At 37.6% G+C, this 20,673-nt stretch overlaps 1 protein-coding gene across 1 annotated transcript in view; it reads left to right on the top strand.

Annotated features, from left to right (window-relative positions):
• The window catches only part of LOC307151686 (A disintegrin and metalloproteinase with thrombospondin motifs 20-like), a gene marked incomplete at its 3' end in the record, with an annotated part of 38,013 nt that extends 19,515 nt beyond the window's left edge, over positions 1–18,498 (top strand). The window contains exons 4-12 of the mRNA XM_079859801.1: positions 1,681–1,928; positions 3,333–3,416; positions 5,605–5,729; positions 5,891–5,931; positions 7,296–7,401; positions 9,852–9,998; positions 14,729–14,870; positions 16,109–16,210; positions 18,439–18,498. Coding sequence (XP_079715927.1) covers positions 1,681–1,928; positions 3,333–3,416; positions 5,605–5,729; positions 5,891–5,931; positions 7,296–7,401; positions 9,852–9,998; positions 14,729–14,870; positions 16,109–16,210; positions 18,439–18,498 — 1,055 coding nt within the window. The remainder of the gene's footprint in view (positions 1–1,680; positions 1,929–3,332; positions 3,417–5,604; positions 5,730–5,890; positions 5,932–7,295; positions 7,402–9,851; positions 9,999–14,728; positions 14,871–16,108; positions 16,211–18,438) is intronic.
• Positions 18,499–20,673: the final 2,175 nt, after the last annotated feature.

The following is a 20,673-nucleotide window of genomic DNA, read 5'->3' on the forward strand; positions in this document are numbered from 1 at the left end:
GTGTTTTTGATATTTTTAGTTTACACGTCTATTTTTTTTATTTTTTTTTTCAGTTTTAGTTATTTTAGTACTTAAAGTTAAACTTTTCCAAAATTATCATTTAAAGTAGCAGACATGTGTTTAATGGTTGTGGTTGTGGTTGGTGTGTGTGATGTGTGTGAACGGGACAGTGTCTCTTACGGGCTTCAGTCCAAAGCTCTTCCTCTGCTCCTCTCTCTGTGTTCTTTCACAGATTCCTCAATGGACTGAAGTCTTGTGTTTGGTGTGTGTGTGTGTGTGTGTGTGTGTGTGTGTGTGTGTGTGTGTGTGTGTGTGTGTGTGTGTGTGTGTGTGTGTGTGTGTGTGTGTGTGTGTGTGTGTGTGTGTGTGTGTGTGTGTGTGTGTGTTTGCCAGCGCTCTCGCTCAAGACCTCTGTTCACACACCAGACCCTGATCTGAACACACACGTTTTATAGGGTAATGTGGTTTCAGCATCACGTCTCTCTCAGCTGATCTGGAATCAGTTTTCCAGCACGAGCCGCTGTGATGTAATCCCACATGTGGTGTGTATCAGAGCTTCAGCGTTTACATCAGTCGCTCCTCCGGCCTCACAAGATCTCAGAGAAACACTGTCTGACAATAAACTGTCTGATTTTTGTCAAAGACACACTGTTTGATTATTTTATAATATATTATAATAGTTATGCTATTATAATGAAACTCTGAAATATTTTTTGTATATATAACCAATATATTTAGAAATAATAATAATAATAATAATAAATTATTATTATTATTATTATATTGTAATATGTATAGTATTAATAATGAAACTGAAGTGTTAATAAATGGTAATGTTTATATTAAAATTAAAATGTAAATATAACTATAAAATATTACATATTGATAATTTATATTGTTTTCTATGTAAATATATTTAGAAAAAATATTATTATTATTATTATTATTTATAATATATTGTATAATATATATATATAATATTTTTTTTTTTTTAATTAGAATGATTTATTTTATTTTATATATTTAAACAAAACATTTTGCAATAAAATAATAATAATAATAATTTGTAATAATAATGCTATTATATTGTAATATGTTTATTATTAAAAATGAAATAATTTTATATTAAAAGTTAATTATTTGTATTATTTTTGTACATAAATATGTTTAGAAATAGATAATAATTATTAATAATATTGTAATGTTATATTTCTAAATATTTTAAATACTTATAAATAAAATATAAATAAAAATACATATATAAATCATTGTAGTAATGATACTCCCTTTAAATATATATTCATTTAATATATTCATTTAATTTTGACTGTAATGCAGTAAAAGGGGCTATAAAGATTTGTTGTTAAAAAAGTATTTGTTATTATTAAATTGTATATTGAAATATTTATATTATTACTAATAATACTACTAATAACTCATAATATTTATATTAAATATGAATGATATTTTTGTTGTATATAAATTAGTATTAATTATTATTTCAATGTTTTATTTCTAAATATACTGTATATTAATTAAACATTTAAATATATAAATAAAAATAAATCATTTGTAGTAGGCTACTTATACTGCCTTTAAATATACATTAATCTAATATATTGATTTCATTTTTAATGTAACAGTAAAAGGGTTTACGAAGTTGTGTTTGTTTTCCCACAGAACATCACGACAACGATCACATCAGTCTCCATAGCAACAGAACTCTGGAAGAGGAAGTGATGTCGATACAGGAAACGATGCGGAAGCGCTCAGCTCATTCCCGAGATGATCCCAGCGCTTCCCGTTCACGCAAGAAACGTTTCCTATCGTACCCGCGCTTCGTCGAGCTCATGGTCACGGCCGACACCAAGATGCTTCGCCATCACGGCCGAAACCTCGAGCACTACATACTTACAATCATGTCAGTAGTAAGTAAATCAACATTTTATTCTTTTCTCTCTCTTATACCATCAAAATGGATGAAAACCAGAAAAATGTTGTTAGATTTATGTATTATTGTTAGAGAAAACATCTTGTTTTTGAGCTCATAAATCTGCTGTCGGTTTAATGAGCACTCAGTCTGTTTGAAGTCTATTAAATAGTTTTAATCAATAATTGGTTCCATACCTCATGCACTGATTTACTCCATAATCACTTGGCTGGACTTTTTACCCACAAGGCCGTGTTTTGATATGATCCATCAGGGGGTCTTCTGGCCACCCGCACTGCTTCGGTCCATATATTTTGACTTAATGAGCCAGTTTTGGGTTTAAATCCAGATATAAATGAGTAAAAACTGTTCAAAACAACATATGGACGATATTTACACCAGATCCTTCAGAGAATATCATGGTCATTTTTGTCAGTGAGAGTAAGAGCACATTCACACTGGAGATTCAGAGTGAATTTAGTTCATTAGACTGACTTTTACTGTTCAAAAGTTGTTTTTCAAAGTCTCTTATGCTCACCAAATCTGAATTTATTTAATTAATAATAAGCCTAAATTCAATCTTTTCATCATATAAAGCGATCGAGTCTCTTCAAAAAGTGTGTACTAAACCGCTCAATTCATATGGATTAGTTTTATGATCTCTGTATGAACATATGAGCTCTCAATGGAGGGTCAGAGTTCATCAAAAGATCTTCATTTGTGTTCAGAAGATGAACGAAAGCTAACGGGTTTGGAACGGCATGATTCCGCTGATTAGTGTTCTGATGATGTCATAGTGGTGTGGGCGTGTTCTCTCAGCCAATCAGAAGACTGCATGAGTGTGTCTGACAGTGATTTATAGTGGAGATGTCTGTCTCTCTCTGTAATTGAAGCCGTCTGTCTGAGTTTCCCCTTTGGCTTCTTCTAAACACTGTGTTTATGGTGAACTAATGCCTTCCGGTGGGATCGCCTCAGAGTTACGACAGGATTTGAAGGTTTGCTAGAAGATTTAGAAGATCTAGAGCAGGACAGTCGTTGGACTTTGGGGCAGGAAAACCCCTCAAACATGATTCATTAGATACATTTCAATTTCAATTTATTTATAAAGCACATTAAGAACAACTGCTGTTGACCAATGTGATGTACAAAATAAAATACAGACAAAGACACAAGTAAACAACAAAGCACAGAAAGACAGAATTCATGAATTATAAGTCAAGCCTTGTGGTGATAACTCTTTCAAAATTATTAAAAGAGAGAAAGGACTTTGTTTTTACCAGGACACGTAATTGATAGAAACTTGACTTCAAAGATGGAGGTCAATATCTGCTGTGTCAGTGTGGTTTATCAGTATGTTTGGGAGAGCAGTGGTTTATGGGTATTTTTGCCTCTGTTGTTTCAGGTTGCTGCGATCTACAGAGACCCCAGTGTAGGAAACCTCATCAACATCATGATTGTCAAACTCATCGTCATACATAATGAACAGGTACGTCAGAAAACATCCTTTTGACAAAAGACAAATGAGATCTTTTTAAGTTCTGATTTGTTTCTCCTACACAGCGGTGAGATTAAATGGAGATTTTTTTTCTAAAGTCTCCAGTGTCTTAGATGTGTCTCCAGAGAAAAAGACGCCAATAATTTCACACGTGTCTCAATAATAACCTCAATAATGTCTCAAACTCTGCTCAGATTTACTTAAGACCCAAAAGTCTGTCATCAAAACTCACAGGTCTCAATATGATCTCAATCATTTCTCATCAAATGATTGAGATCTCAATATGATCTCAATATTTTCTCATCAAATGATCTGAGCTTTATCATTTATGTGTAAGTCTAGGGGAAACATCTGAGACAAGGTTGATACTTTAGTGTAATAACGCATTAAGTGCCCCGAGACATAAATGAGCAACATGAGATCTCTTTTAGTTCTCATTTGTTTCTCCTACACAGCGGTGAGATTAAATGGAGATTTTTTTTCTAAAGTCTCCAATGTCTTAGATGTGTCTCCAGAGAAAAAGACGCCAATAATTTCACACGTGTCTCAATAATAACCTCAATAATGTCTCAAACTCTGCTCAGATGTGCTCAAGACCCCAAAGTCTGTCATCAAAACTCACAGGTCTCAATATGATCTCAATATTTTCTCATCAAATGATTGAGATCTCAATATGATCTCAATATTTTCTCATCAAATGATTGAGATCTCAATATGATCTCAATATTTTCTCATCAAATGATCTGAGCTTTATCATTTATGTGTAAGTCTAGGGGAAACATCTGAGACAAGGTTGATACTTTAGTGTAATAACCCATTAAGTGTCCTGAGACATAAATGAGCAACATGAGATCTCTTTGTGTTCTCAGTTGTTTCTCCTAGACTGCAGTGAAGATTAAATGATGTTTCTCCAGAGAAAAAGTCCACAATAATCTCACACGTGTCTCTTTGACAGTTTAAGAAGTGATCTGAACAATGTCTCAAAATGTGCTCAGATTTGCTCAAGACCACAAAGTCTGCCATCAAAACTTAAGAGATCTCAATATGATCTCAATAATTTCTCATCAAATGATCTGAGCTGAGTCATTTATGTGTAAGTCTAGGGCAAACATCTGAGACAAGGTTGAGACTTTAGTGTAATAACGCATTAAGTGCCCTGAGACATAAATTAGCAACATGAGATCTCTTTGTTCTCAGTTGTTTCTCCTAGACAGCAGTGAAGATTAAATGATGTTTCTCAAGAGAAAAAACCCACAATAATCTCACACGTGTCTCTTTGACAGTTTAAGAAGTGATCTAAATAATGTCTCAAACTGTGCTCAGATTTGCTCAAGACGATCTCAATATGATCTCAATCATTTATCATTAAATGATCTGAGCTGACTCATTTATGTTGAAGTTTAGGGGAAACACCTGAGACAAAGTTGATACTTCAGTGAAATAACGCATTAAGTGCCCTGAGACATAAATGAGCAACATGAGATCTCTTTTAGTACTCAGCTGTTTCTCCTAGACAGCAGTGAGATTAAATGGAGACTTTTGCTGAAGTCTCAGATGTTTATCCAGAGAAAAAGACCCCAATAATCTCACGTCTCTTCTACAGTTTAAGAAGTGACCTGAACAATGTCTCAAAATGTGCTCAGATTTGCTCAAGACCCCAAAGTCTGCCATCAAAACTCACAGGTCTCAATATGATCTCAATATTTTCTCATCAAATGATCTGAGCCAAGTCATTTGTGTGTAAGTCTAGGGGAAACATCTGAGACAAGGTTGAGACTTTAGTGTAATAACGCATTAAGTGCCCTGAGACATAAATGAGCAACATGAGATCTCTTTTAGTTCTCAGTTGTTTCTCCTAGACAGCAGTGAAGATTAAATTTCTCCAGAGAAAAAGTCCACAATAAACTCACACATGTCTCTTTGATAGTTTAAGAAGTGATCTAAGTAATGTCTCAAACTGTGCTCAGATTTGCTCAAGACGATCTCAATATGATCTCAATCATGTCTCATCAAATGATCTGAGCCGAGTCATTTGTGTGGAAGTTTTTGGAAAAACAGCTTGATACTTCAGTGAAATAATAGTGTCCTGAGACATGAACGAGCAACATCTGAGTCATTATTCTGCTCCGATCAGCTATAATAAATTGCTTTGTGATTTAAAGTGTGTGTTTTTCCTCAGGAAGGACCGAATATAAACTTCTATGCCACTGCGACACTTCATAACTTCTGCACATGGCAACAAAGCCACAATGTTTTGGACGACAGTCACCCGGGTCATCATGACACGGCCCTTCTCATAACCAGGTGACCTCAACTTGACCTTTGACCTCTCACCTCATAACCTTTGCCTTCTTAAGTCACTCCTTTGATCATGTGATTTTCATTACGACGCAGTGGATTGAACTTGATTAAATCATAAACACTTGTGTAGTGTGTGTTGTCTCATGAGTGTGTTTGTTTCTCAGGCAGGACATCTGCCGAGCAAAAGACAAGTGTGACACGTTAGGTAAGGATTATATTTGTTTCATCAAAACATGTAACGTACAGTTGGGTTATGCTCGCGAAATGCTCACATTTCAGTGTGGTCGTGTGAAAGCACTTTTTTCCCTCTTTGACTTATTTGATAAAAAAATGTTTTGTAAATGCAAAAAATAACTATGATATATTTATTTATTTATTTATTTATTCATGCATTTATTTATTTATTTAATATATTCTAGTCATGCATACTGTTTCACATTTAGTGTTTTAATAGTATTTTTCTAATACTTGACTTTTCGTTACTTGGCTACTTGACTTATTGTGTGCTTATTGTACTACATACCATTTCACATTAAATAATTATTTTTTTTAATTATTATTTTTTAAACTCAAAATTACTTTTTTTCTTGCTCAATGTGCATAATATTTTATATTTCGTATTTTAAATAATAGTTCGTTTTTTCTCCTTTTTGATAAGTCAAAATTAAATCAAACTGCCACTATTACACTATTACACACTTTATATCACACTGGCACTATTACAAAACATTGTTTTGAAAATGCGACACAGGTGTTTTTCTTTAATGAATTTAATATCTTTTAGTCATGTGACAACAGCTCTTATCATACAGCATATTGCATATCTTTTCACATATGTTTTAGTTTTTCATAATAGTAGGCCATATGCAGGACATTTTCATTAGTGTGTCACTTAATCTGGTTCCTGTAGTGAAGTCTGGTTCCTGAAGCAGAACCAGTCTGTCAGCTGAGCTTGATTGGCCTGTCATCAGGTCATCACACAGGGCCAGCTGTGCTCATGAATGCACAGACCCAGGGACCCTGCAGGTGTTTAGGGCCCGTAATCTCAGCGTCCCAGAGATCCTTCCAGTGGATACTGGGTTCATGGATACGGAGGAAGAGACAAAATATTCTATATTATGAATTTTTAAGGCCGGACAAGTAATTTGGTGAGGTCAATGTGTAAAGAAAGACTACGCGCTTGCACACATACATATTCAAACGTGCATATCTATAGACTAAACACGTAATACACATGTGCACGCCATCACAGGTTTGCTTTTATTCAAGTTTACGTGGAGATGATCACGTTTTCCAAAAAATTTCAAAACTTTCACCTTGGAACTTATTTCAAGATTTGCGTTCTCGAGCTCCAAACACTGTTGTTGTGCGAGTGAGCGGCCGGAGCGCGTTAAGGGTTCTCCTGTTAGAACAGTGTGTGTTAGCGGCCCATAAGTTTATAACTAATGATCTTTGCAATGGAAGTGAATCAATCAAAACTAACTTTAGCTGGACAATAACTTTATTCTAGAGCTGCTGTAAAGCCAAGTGTGTGTGTGTGTGTGTGTGTGTGTGTTTGTGAACCTGAAGGTCTGGCTGAGCTGGGAACGATGTGCGACCCGTACCGGAGCTGCTCCATCAGCGAGGAGAACGGCCTGAGCTCTTCCTTCACCATCGCTCACGAGCTCGGACACGTGTAAGTTTCTCTCAAACACCCTCACAGAAGCTCGTCTCAGAGCGCAGGTGCAGAACGCAATAAAGACCCGAAGCTTTCATGACAGAGCGACCGACAGACGTGCTTTACATCATGCTCTTCCTCAGTTCTGTTTAACAGGACAAATATCCAAACAATCCTAAATCAAGATACATTTACTGGAAAAGAAGCAAATGCCTGAAGATATTAAGAATTGAGTTCTGAAAAATGCATCAAAATGAAGCGAGTTTGTGCTTAAAACAAGAACAAATATCTGCCAATGGAGTCAGACAGATAATCTTGATTCCCTTTGAAGTAAGTTTATTTTTTTGACTCCATCTGCAGATATTTGTTCTTGTTCCTGTTTTAAGCTCAAACTCACTTCATTTTTATGCATTTTTCAGAACTCAAGACTTAATATCTTCAGTCGTTTTGCATGTCCAATAAATGTGTCTTGATTTAGGAATGTTTGGATATTTGTGCTGGAACACAAGACAGAAACACTGAGGAAGAATGTCACGTTTTGCATTAAATGATGAGGAGAGACTTTCATCAGTGTCATATTAGTGATGTGATCGACTTCATCATGAAGGACTGTTTCTCTCTGTATAAATGAGTCCAGTGTGGATCCGTGTGTGTGTAAGAATGATCGTCATGCGGAGGGAATTCCATGCAGTGGGACGTCGAGGTCAATCCGCCTCACAGACTCACTTTTCCATCAGCAAACGTCCAAAGGAAGCCCTTCACAGAACAATACAGTAACATCTACAATCTGCCCTCCAGATGAAACACATGTGCGCAAAATATTGTTCAAAGATGTCAATAAAACAGATGATTGGAGAGTGTTTTACAAGAAAATACTATTTCAGTTTTTCTACTTTCAAATTGTACGTTTAATTTGATGTGTTTCTCTTAGAAAGGAAGGTTCTATAGAACATTATAGGGTTCCGTCAGGTGCTTCATCAGTAGAACCTTTTAGTGGGTCCCCATCATCGATTTAGTTTGAATTAATTCATTTTGTTTTAATTCATTTTTATTATTTTAATTCAATTTAGGAATTTAACAGCTCATAAACATGCTTTATCCGAAAAAAAAAAAAACAACAACATGATTTCTGAGTGAAAATGTTTCTTCGCCAATTTTTTTTCAGTGTATGCACCACAAAACATGACGTTTTTCCTCAGTACTTTTGTCTTGTTTTCCAACACAAACATCTAAACATTCTTCAATCAAGATACATTTACTGTAGAAGACAAGAACAAATATCTGCTAATTGGCTCAGAAAATGAATCTTGTTTTCTCTTTGAATTAATTTGTCTGACTCCATTGGCAGATATTTGTTCTAGTTTTAAGCACAACTCACTTCATTTTGATGCATTTTTCATTAAACAAGTCTTAATATCTTTGGTCATTGTTCTTCTCCAGTAAATGTATCTTGATTTAAGAATGTTTAGATATTTGTGCTGGAAAACGAGACAGAAACACTGAGGAAGAACATAATTTCTTTCCAATCTAATGTATCCAAATATGAAGTGTGATTCTGGTCCGCTGGACGGCGTATAAACGACACAGACGAAGAGAGCGAGTCCAACTCTTTTCAGACACAATATAACATATGAAATGTGTTTGAGGTGCATATGAAGCCTCACAGATGGAGTGTGAAGGATCTGCGTACACACAGCTGTTTCTGGACTCTGACATCACTGCATTTCTATTCCAGACGTCAGATTCATCTCAATACAGCTTTTATTTCAGGACTTTATTTTTGCTGGACTTTTCCTTTCTGCCATAAAAAGAGGTTTTGTTTTTTGTTGACGGTCACACACATCACGGCACTAACAGAAATACCACGGTACGAATATGGTTTTTTGGATATAAGAATTTTAGAAGATAAGATTTTTTTGCATTATCTTGACATAAATATGGCTTTTGTACATGGCACACTGCAAAAAAGAAAAGAAAAAAAAAAGATGTTCTTCCTCTGTATTTTCGTCTTGTTTTCCAGCACAAATATCTATACATTCTTAAATCAAGATACATTTACTGGAGAATAAGCAAACCGACTGAAGATATTAAGTCTTGTTTAATGAAAAATGCATCAAAATGAAGTGAGTTTGTGTTTAAAACAAGAACAAATATCTGCCAATGGAGTCAGACAAATAATCTTAGTTCAAATTTAAGGGAAAACTATTATTTTTCTGACTTCACTGGTAAATATTTGTTCTTGTTTTAAGCACAAACTCACTTCTATTTCTTTTTCAGTCATTTTACTTAAATGTTAAGTGTAAATTAACATTTAATGTATCTTGATGTAAGAATGTTTAGATGTTTGTCCTGAAACACAAGACAGAAACACATGATATTTTGCAGTGCTGGTGTTTCTCCAGGACAGCCAGAGTCTTGTATCCTGGAAGTGCATGAACTCAGTGCTGTGGATTGTGTGTGTGTCGCAGGTTCAACATGCCTCATGACGACAGTCCGAAGTGCCGAGAGAACGGAGTCAAGCACCAGTTCCACGTCATGGCTCCGATCCTCAACTACGACACCAGCCCCTGGTCCTGGTCCAAATGCAGCCGCAAACACGTCACAGACTTCTTGGAGTAGGTCCCAGTATCATGCCTTTATATCAGCGAGAAGTGCAGTCCTTTAAAAGTCTTAAAACCTCATTTGGTTCAAATCTGGTTTTAGTTGGAGATGGTTTTTAGATGATATTAGTTGGTTATTATATAGTAGTATTTATTAATAGGCTTAGTTATGATCATTTTTAGTTTATGATTTAGTAATTTTGTTAGGAACTTTTTTGTCAGTTTTATTAGTAACTTCAATTTCACTGAATTTTCTGTTTAAAGTCTGTTTTTAAACATTTGGCTGTAGGGAATTGATTAAGTTGGCATCAGGTTTGACATGGTTTCTAGCAGTCTTGTTTTACTATGATTGATTTACTGTTATAGTTTTTCTTAATATTCTAAATTAGATTGTACTTTTATAGTTGCCATTTATAGTACTTTTAATTTCAGTTAAAGTTGTTGTAATTTTGTTGGGGTTTTTTTGTAATTTTTATTAGATGTTTTTACATGTCTATGTAGTTTTTATTACATTTTAGTTTTAGTTTATTTAATTTGAGTTATTTTAGTAATTCTTAAAAGATTCTAAACTTAAACTAGTCAAAAATTCTATTCAGTTTCTCATTTATTTGTATAGCGCTTTTCACAATACACATCGTTTCAAAGCAGCTTTGGTGGAAGTGCATGAGTCCACATTACAATTTAGAGTCAGAGGATACTGTCTAAGTTATGTATTACAGAAATGTACAAAATCACAGTTAGCAAAATAAATATTAATTTAAACAATGTAACAATTAAATGCAGAAACAACGAGCTCATTGAAGTAATCAGTTTGTTAACAAATGATTATTTTTATTTGCACAGACGCGTTTCGGCACGTGCCTTCTTCAGTGTGCACACTGAAGAAGGCACATGCCGAAACGCGTCTGTGCAAATAAAAATAAAAATATATTTAAGCATAGTGCGGCCTCCCACTTTATGTATTCTAATTACCTAGGCCAGCACTCTTAAAGTTGATAAGTATACACATTGAGTGAAGCCTGCTCCTATCCACATTTACTTAACAAATGATTATGACTTTTATAAAAAAGTAGGAAAATGAAAAATGTTGCCTGTCATCTGCCTGAATTGATGTTTATTTTATTTCAAGTAATGATTTTTCATGGCTTTAGTTAGCGATACTAACTCTGGTTTCTAGTTGATTGGAGATTAGCTGGTGTAGGTGAGTCTGGATCAGCTGGTCAGCATTAGACCACCTTGGTTAAGCTTTATCTGGTTAAGCTTTATCTGGTTAAGCATGTCCCAGAACACAGCCGTTTTCCCAGCAGGCCGTCATCGGTTTAAGTGTCTGAGTGCTAATATCAGATGTCAGGGTTGTGTTTTTTAAAGTTGAAATGACCTTTGAGCAAATCCTCAACAGGTCACGCTCTTTAGAGCTCAAAATTGCTCGTCTTGTCTCACTCTCGTCTGCTTTCTCTCGAGGTGCCGGACAAACAGGCCTTTGGTGGCCGGCGTTCTTGGCCCTCGGCAACCGTAACCCGGGGCAACGGCTCATTGAGGCCGCTTCCCTTTCAGACAGGAAGTGTCAGATATAATTAGATTTTCCCGAGACTCGACGCTTTGATCTTCTCGCCGCTCCAGTGACTCTGTCGGTGAGAGGCCTGTTGGTCAGGGTTAGGATCATGGGTGACCAGCGTACGGGCTCTTGTTTTCCAGAACAAATATCTAAACATTCATAAATTAAGATACATTTACTATTTACTGGAGAAGAAGCAACATGAGTGAGTCTTGCTTAGTGAAAAATGAGTTTATCTTCAGTCATGTTGCTTCTCCAGTAAATGTATCTTGATTTAAGAATGTTTAGATATCTGAGCTGGAAAACAAGACAGAAACACTGAAGAAGAACATCATGTTTTTTCAGTGTAGTATTTTTCATCATATGGCAATGGTTTGTCAAGCTACAGCTGCATTGTAAAGCATATTATGTTGCTCAGGTCTGCTGTTTCTAATCGTTTAATGACTTCTCAGAATCCCAAGGCAGTTTAGGTTAGCGTGTTTGATTATTAACTCAGTGTACTCAACTGTGAAGTTACTATACAACAAAAAACAGTGGAGAATTTTGTCATGCAATAATCGATTTGTTACTGGAAAAGCTGTGATTTTGAAAACAAAAACAAACTACATTTACTGAAATGTGCAGTTGAGTTAGTGGCGTAAAAGCAAATTTTTTTTGCACACTCTAAATGTTGGCAAATCCTGTTATTTTCCACGGCATGAATACAGCGCCAACTCGAGACGCTTCTCTTACATTAAAGCTCAATTAGCTCAGACGTTCATTGAGCCTTTTAGAAGCAGCTGTTGAATGTCTGAGAAATGAGGAACGTCTCGTTCTGTTCTCGCTCTGTTCAAGGACGATCAACCATTACCGGCTTGATTCTCATGCTAAAACTCACAATATATCAAGTCCCTCTGGATCTGCACCAAAACATCACTTTACTAATGAAAATGAGGCCGGTTGACCCGGTGATAACTGTTGCTCGCTCAGACACGCTTCACAGAACATCTCATAGAAGTTAAATGTGTTTATGAAGTGGTGAAAATATATGGATATTATTTTTATTTGGGCTAGAATAACGTTTGGACATTGAAAGGCCTTTAATCTGTCAACTGAACTGAGAACACTATGGCGTCAGATGGTACTAATATAAGGGCACTGAATGATTACTGTATTTATGTACCATGATATTTACTTGTTTCTCCAAGGTACCATGGTACATGTCCAAAAAACCTTCAGTAATAATAACTGTGAGTCATTTTCCTTAATAAACTCACTTTACCAACCCGCCCAAATGATCTCCAGGTGTGGACTTCATGTCTGTGCCAGAAGGGCGCAGCCTGACCTGAACTCAAAGAAACCTGCTCACTGATCAACCACAACATTTGATGAGCCCAAATGTTCTTATGGCACTTTTTCAAGAAAGTAACATGTTTTTTGCAATGCAGTTCCTTGGAGTACCACAATACATACAATGGTATATAAATAACCTTCCTAAAGGGATAAATCCTCTAAAAATTACAATTCCTGCATCATTTACTCAACCTTATGTGGACTTTCTTTTTGTTTGTGGAACACAAAAAGAAGATATTTTTAGTCTTTTTATATATATAATGAAAGCCAATAGGGTCCAAAATTGTTTTGACCCCCAATGTTCTTCAAAATATCTTCTTTTGCATTCACAACTATCGTTTTTGGGTGAACTGTCTTTGTAACTCTGGTGTTAGGATGCAAATTGTTCAGTATTCATTGTTTGCATTTCTAATCATGTGAAAGAGCCTGAATTCACACACTCACACTCACTTGAGTGTAGCTGAGAGATACTTAGAGATCTGATGGTCTCAGTTTACTGTAATCTTATCGCTCTTTAAGAGCTTTGCACTAACATACTCCTGTGAAAGGTTTTTGTCAGCTTCAGTCTTGCTGATTTTATGAACAAACTCATAAATGGTGATGACGAGGTGCGGAGAGACGAGAGCGTACGCCGCTTCTCTGCGCTGTCATCGTAACTCTGATGGATAAATGAGTCCCACAAAAGGACACATGCCCCTCGAGTAGTGTTCATTTTTCCCCACATAAAGACAAAGGTTTCTTGTAGGTTGTTCGGAGGGTGAGCGAGGTAATGAGAGGACAGAATCAACTGACACAGGTGTTTAGTCTCAAAGCCAAGGACAAAATGAACCAGCAACATTAAGAACTCACATAATTGCATCACACGGCTATTCTGAGCTTCAGTTTCCGTTCTCCCTTGCAGAAAGGTGAGCATGCGGAAGGCAAACGGAGAAAGGACTTTGTCTAGAGGTTTGTTTTGTTCCCTCTCTGGTGCCGATGGCTGAAAGAGCCATTCAGAGATGTTAAGCCCAACAATTCAATGAGCTTCAATGTACAGCTGCTCTTTTGTAGCTCTTTTATGTGTTTCAAAGGAAGGGTGTGTTGGGACATATATGTCATGACGTAGCCGGAGCTGAAGGCGTGTTGGACTGATGTGCTGAAATGTTGGTTTTGGCACCGTTGTGTTGATTCTTGGAGACCCACTATTGTTAAAGAACACCGTCTTTTCCCCCATTGAAATGCAGCCTTTGTGTTGTCTAACTAAGTCCATTCAATCAGTTATCAGCAGGTAACAAAGCAGACCACCCACCGCTGCCATCCTCTTACACTTGGCCTTCAGACGCCTGGTGAAATCAGAAAGACTGCATTCATATTATCCATTGACAACTAATGCAAAATAACAACAAATCCAAGCAAGCAATAGCCGTCATCTCACCGTCTAGGATAACTATAGACCTGATACAGTCCGGCTATGAGTAACCATCTTCTAGCCAAAATAACCTTGAATTTGGTTACATGTCATTTTTGCCTAAATAACTTGCGAGATGTATGATATTCCATCATCAAAGCAAAGTCAACAGTCATTACAAGGTGTTTGGTTTCATGTCTTTGACATGTTATATGCGTTGATGACTAGTCTGTTCTTGGGCTATGTTTAGACGTCTATTAAATTTTCACTGACAGCCCAAATTTTGCCTGTTTTTAGTCTAGACGTCAGGGCTGTGTTTGGACAGCTATTAGACATCTTTTAAACACAAAATTGCTTGCTGGCATACTTTATGATAGTACTTACCCCAGGCTTCTGAGGGCAGAAACCAGGATGAAGAAAGCTATCGCTTGATTAAATGTGTTGATATCTGTCTGATTTTTTTCTTATCAGCACCGGTTATGGTGAATGTCTCCTGGACGAGCCCTCAGGCCGGACGTATAACCTTCCCAACCAGCTGCCAGGTCAACTCTACAACGCCAACCGGCAGTGTGAACTCATGTTCGGTCCTGGCTACCAAGTCTGTCCGTTCATGGTACGACATCTGAATATACTTCGACAGTGGATTCCAAATGTACTGTATCAGTGACACCTTAACTTAGTGACCACCCTGTTAGCAAGAGATCCTGAAACAGTGTTCCTTTGTGCATTGGTTTGTCATCCTTTTGGGAGGCTGTTTAGTCATTTAACGACTTGGGAACCCAACTCCTCTTAAGTTGTCCTGTCGTTCATCATTTCTTCTGGTCATTGGGTTCTTGTAGTCTCAAAGCTCATTTAACTAACCATCTGAATCCATTGTCCATACTAGTGACTCAACTGTATTTAGCTTTGTACCCAAGTCAAGGGAACTTACTGGTACTTGGAAAGGGTTAGATTTACCAATATTCAAGTCATTATTTCTACAGTTCTTCAGTTGTTTAAATGTATTTCCTGTCATTGGGTTCTTGTAGTCTCAAAGCTAAACTAATTATTAACCATCTGAATCCATTGTCCATTCTAGTGACCCAACTAGTGACCAGCCCCTCACGGACGTCTGCTGCATATAAACTTAGTAAACACAACATAAATGTCCCAGGCCTGGTCCTTTACTGTCGTCACTCCTCCTTTTATCCTTCCTGAGCTCCTCCGTGGGACTAGAGTCCGGTGTGGTGCTCAATAGCCCTTGCGCATCCGGCCTCGCTCCCTTCCCACAGCTCGGCCCTGCCCTGCTAGCTACAGTTAGATTTAATATTGTTCAAGTCTTTATCTCTGCAGTTTCTGTCAGGACCACTATCGTAAAATACGACTGACAATTAGCATATGGTTTGGATTAGCGGTCTGGTTCTGTTCTGGGCAGCCTAGCATGGATAAGAGCAGCAATAACCCTCCTTAGGGTAAACAGAACAGAACCAACATGAATGTACTGCAGATATCATTAAATCAACATTTTAATGTACAACATAATTCCAGAATTTTGTCAGAATGCCAAATCCTGACTGATGAGAGGTGGAGCTGGGGATGGAGGAGGGTAATTAGCTCCTGAGAAATGAGAGGAACTGGGGATGGATGCTGTGATAGGCGTCATATTCCTGTTGGTAGACATGGGTCAGCTGATGCGAGCTTGACTAACGTGACCTGCCAGAACTGACACTACGCTTGATTTTCCTGTTGTTCATTATTTCTTCTGGTCAATGGGTTCAAGGGAACTCTCGGGTACTTGGGAAGGGTTTGATTTACCAATGTTCAAGTCATTGTTTCTCCAGTTCTGACTGAAGTGACTCTTGCCGATTGCAGAAACAGTGCAAGCGTCTCTGGTGCACCAGTGCGGAGGGCGATGTCGGATGTCGTACGCAACACATGCCTCTCGCTGATGGGACCGAATGTGGCTCTGGCATGGTAAGACACTTTCCCTACACTTTCATCCCTGTGTTTTTGTCTGGCGGTCAGTCGTGCGTTAAACTGAAATGTCAAAGCTGATGAGGATGGTAATGTGAGCTTACATAGCTGGTTTACTTCGAGAACTCATTCTTGCCTGTGACATTAGCAGCCTAAACAGTGAGTCAGATTCATTTAGGGGTATTTGTTTAATCCCAAGTCTAACAAACTGGAACGACAAGAGCTACACGATAATCTGTGAAAGAAAATCAGTTGGCAGGATATAGTGGGTGTACATAAACTGGAGAGTCTATCCTTTAGGTATCATGATCTTAGCTTGTTTTCTCTCACCTCTCGAATGCAATGCTAATTAGCCACATTTAGTTCATTGCCGCTGGATCTTTGAGAGCTGAGAACCGAGGTGAAGTATCAAGCCTTTGAAACCAAACGCCACCCGCAGCTCACCTTCTTGTGAACCCGTGACCCCCAAGACTCTTTACGATGTGGGTGAGTGGGTCACTGGTCATAGAAGTTTTAGAGAGTCTTTTAGAGAGGTTTAGAGCAACACAAAAGACACTACATTCAGAGAAGAGAGCTGCAGAAGGAGGGGGTCCGTTTTTCCTTCTTTTTAACCCTTTAACTGCAGGAGAAACTACTGGAACAAGCCTTTCTGAATGAATCAAATGTTAACTGAGGTAGGCAGTATCTTAATCCAACCAAAACAACCTCAATCAGGCTAGTGGATGGGAAAGCTGAAACCTTTCTCGTTCTCATTAACCGTGGGACTGTACGTGAAGACCTGTGGAGGAAGGAGAGCGAGGAGCGTTTGTTAGTTGTTCTCGCTGTCGTCTGATTAAAGCCACAAGGGCATGAAAGAGTTCATGTCAGTGTTAAACTTATAATCATTGCTCGTTTGCAAAACAGACCTCCCATTTTGACTAGTGCTTTAATCACATCTATTAATGCTCTAGTGTTCTGGTGACTGTAATGTTTTATAAAAGCAGTGTTCGCTCAAACTAACATCCATACACTAACAACATGAAAACATTTCTGTGAAAAGATTAATTTGGGGAGGAATTATCTTGAGGTTCTCAACCAGTTGCTCTTCAGGATCCAGATTTTACATTAGATGGCAATTCAAAATTAGAGCCAAACTTGCATATCATACAAAAGTAAAAAATAATGCTATTTTTGTCTAATAATCAGTTTGACTCAGTGTTGATACAGAACATTCAGACACTCAAATGGCAGGTTTTTCATTGTCTATATTTTATTACTTTATTTTATGTATTTTATTACCATTAAAATAATTTGAAATGTATATATATATATATATATATATATATATATATATATACAATTATATGTTATTAATATTTTCATGAAAAAATAATCGTTTAATACTTTGAGCATTTGATTTGTTTATGCCTCTTGAATTACGCTGGGTTCATACTCTCGGCTACCAATACTAATATCAATACCAATAATAATATCCTCATTTCGTCTCGTAGTTAGTGCCATCTGGGTCACATTTTCTATTACTTTATATTTAATCATGGCCAACCAGTGCATGTTGACATCTGTTTAATTTGACAAGCTTCTACCAAGATGAATTTGAGCCAAACTACTGATCAGATGCATGGCTTTTCAACAGAATAGAATAGTTTTTTATGTACAGTACTTTGCTGTCCGAGTTCTTATATTATATAATTTGCTGATTGAGAACTGAATCACGACCCACCAGTTTTGGAGTGTTGTTATATATCATGCCAAGCGGAATAGTTACTGCGTGACTCTTTACAAAAACAGGGACACAAAGGGTCTTTTTTCTCGGGCTCCTACCCCTCGTGGCCCCTGCACCTTTGTTTGTGGTGCTGAGTGCCTGGTGTCACCTCCTCATGGGGCCGTTTGAAGTGGCAGAAGTTGAAAGAAAAGTGCCTCTCGGTCTCGGCTCACCTGCCTGTCTCGAGCTCTTTAATGTGGGAAGGTCCTCACGAAGGCTTGTTCAAAATATCTTTCTCTGTCTCTCTTCTCTCTCATTTATCTCCAAACATCGGCCGTTTGATCCCGTTTAAGCTGGTAAATGGACCACTATGTACATAAGCATGGTACTCGGGAAATGCAAGAGTTCTACCAGAGATGCAGAAGAGTGACGTGATGGACCCGTAATTGCTTTGATTCTTTGTGGTCCTTTAAACTTTCCCCCTCGTCCCTCGGCCTCTCTCTGTCCTTGATTCCCTCTCCTACAGTTTCCCTCTCGTTCATCCTCTGTCTCGCAGGGCACTGGAGTGAGTAATGTGGTCACATGACCCCAGCGGCCTGTCTGTCATCCGCCTCAGTGAGCCCTGTGCTAACGAGGGCGTCCCATCACTTGCCATCTATAAATACCAACACCTCCCTCCCTCCCTTCGCAGTGAGAGAGCACAGGCTTGGGCCGCAGTCAATCCGGCTCCTGCCATCCAGAAGCTCCTTTGAAGAGCCCAGCCGGCATGAATACGTGCTCCCGGGAGGCTTTCAAAAGCACAAGAACTGGGGGGGTTTGAAGACCCTGTCGAGAAGACCACCAACATGGTTTTGTGTTTAGATCCTGGCATCCCAATCAGGCTTCTTAACTTGCTTAACAAGCAAAACTCAAACTTGGTCTTTAATTGAATTGTCTTAAGGGGAACTATGTAAAGTTAGCAGGGAGCTGGTGTTAAAACGTGAACTAGCTGGTTAATGGAGTGTATTGGTGCAGAATGGGCATTAATATGTTTGTAAATGAAGTGCTTGTATTTCCACTGATTATTATCAGCTCTTCCAATGAGAATTTTGTCTGGAGTTACAAAAGACAATTGTGTATCTAACAGTGTATATAACCTGTCCTCGTCTCAGTCTTATAAACATCTGGCATTGGAGAATTTGCTTTAGATCCCGAGTTCCCAATAAGGCTTTTTAACTTGCTTAACTTATGATCCTCAAACTTGGTCTTTAATTGAATTGTCTAAAGGGGAACTGTAGGTAAAGTTATTGTGGAGATTGTGTTAAACTAGCTGGTTAATGGAGTCCATTTATTGGCGCAGAATGGCCAATAAATATGCTTGTAAATTAAGTGCTTGTATTTGTTTTCTCTTCCACTAAGATTTATGTCTGGAGGTACAGTAGACACTATTGTGTATCTAACAGTGTATATAACCTGACCTCGTATCAGGTAGTTAAAGACTGTCTTGTAAACATCAGGGGGTCTCATTTATAAAACTGTGCATAGGATCCTTACTAAAAATATATTCGGCCCAAAAGCCAAAAAATATTCAAAACCGTGAGTACGCCAGAACCTGGTCTAAATTCCCTTTATAAATCCCAGTCAGCGGAAGATTGTGTTCAATTATTGGTTCAATTATGATTGTGCTCCTCCCCGAAATAACCATATATGGAGCTTACGACACCTCGTTTTACTATGCACATCCTCATGTCATTTGTCCACGTGATACCATGTTTAACGGTGCAAGACATTAGGAAAATATGAGATATGGATGTGCGTCACATTACATTACTAAAAATCATTTAGTAGCCTATCCTTGCCTTGTTTTTGAATGAATAAATCAAAATAGTATAAAATACATTTCAGAGAAAGTTTTTCTCAATCTTTTCCACCGGCCAATTAGTATTTTTAATTGCTTTATATTTTTAATGGAAACAGATAGGCCTTATTGTGCATTATTGATAATTATTTGCATGAAAACATTTACTCAAACCATGAGTTCTGCTATTATAATGCGCTAAGCAAACATTAAAACACAGCAAGCCACAGGAAAAGTGTTCAAAAGCAGCGCATACACCACAAATATTTATATTTCTATATTTCTATTTCTTAGAATATAATTTTTTTTTAACTTCTCGGTAATGATTTCATGTAATTTAAGTGCTTAACTCCATTAATGAGAATGGCATATTTAATCTAAATGATTCAGATCAGATGTAAAACATACTTTAAATCATTATTTTATTTATTTAAGCTGTTATTGTGAACATGCACTGTATTTATGATTAGGACTCATCATGAATATGCCGTCAGTCCCTCAGCTCACCATCGGTGTTCGTACGAGTTTACTTACAGCTGCGCACATTCTCCCGTCAAGTTTGTTTTTATAAATCACAACTTCTGCGTGGGAAGTGGCGTACTCCTCTTTCAGGGCCTGTTTTGTGTGACGCAACGGTTATAAATGAGGCCCTAGGAGTTGGAGAATTTGCTCTAGATCCCGAGTTCCCAATGAGTAAGGGATAATGTACATCCAGTTGGTTGTTATCTCTGAATAAACCCGACAGGGTGATCAGGATCAGGTCTTCATCAGCCTGAAGGGGTTTATTCTGAGATCACTCTCTCTCTCTCTCTCTCTCTCACACACACATACACACACACACACACACACACACACACACACACACACACACACACACACACACACACACACACACACACACACACACACACACACACACACACC

Source organism: Squalius cephalus (genome assembly GCF_949319135.1).
Source record: "Squalius cephalus genome assembly, chromosome: 23".
Classification (NCBI taxonomy): domain Eukaryota; kingdom Metazoa; phylum Chordata; class Actinopteri; order Cypriniformes; family Leuciscidae; genus Squalius; species Squalius cephalus.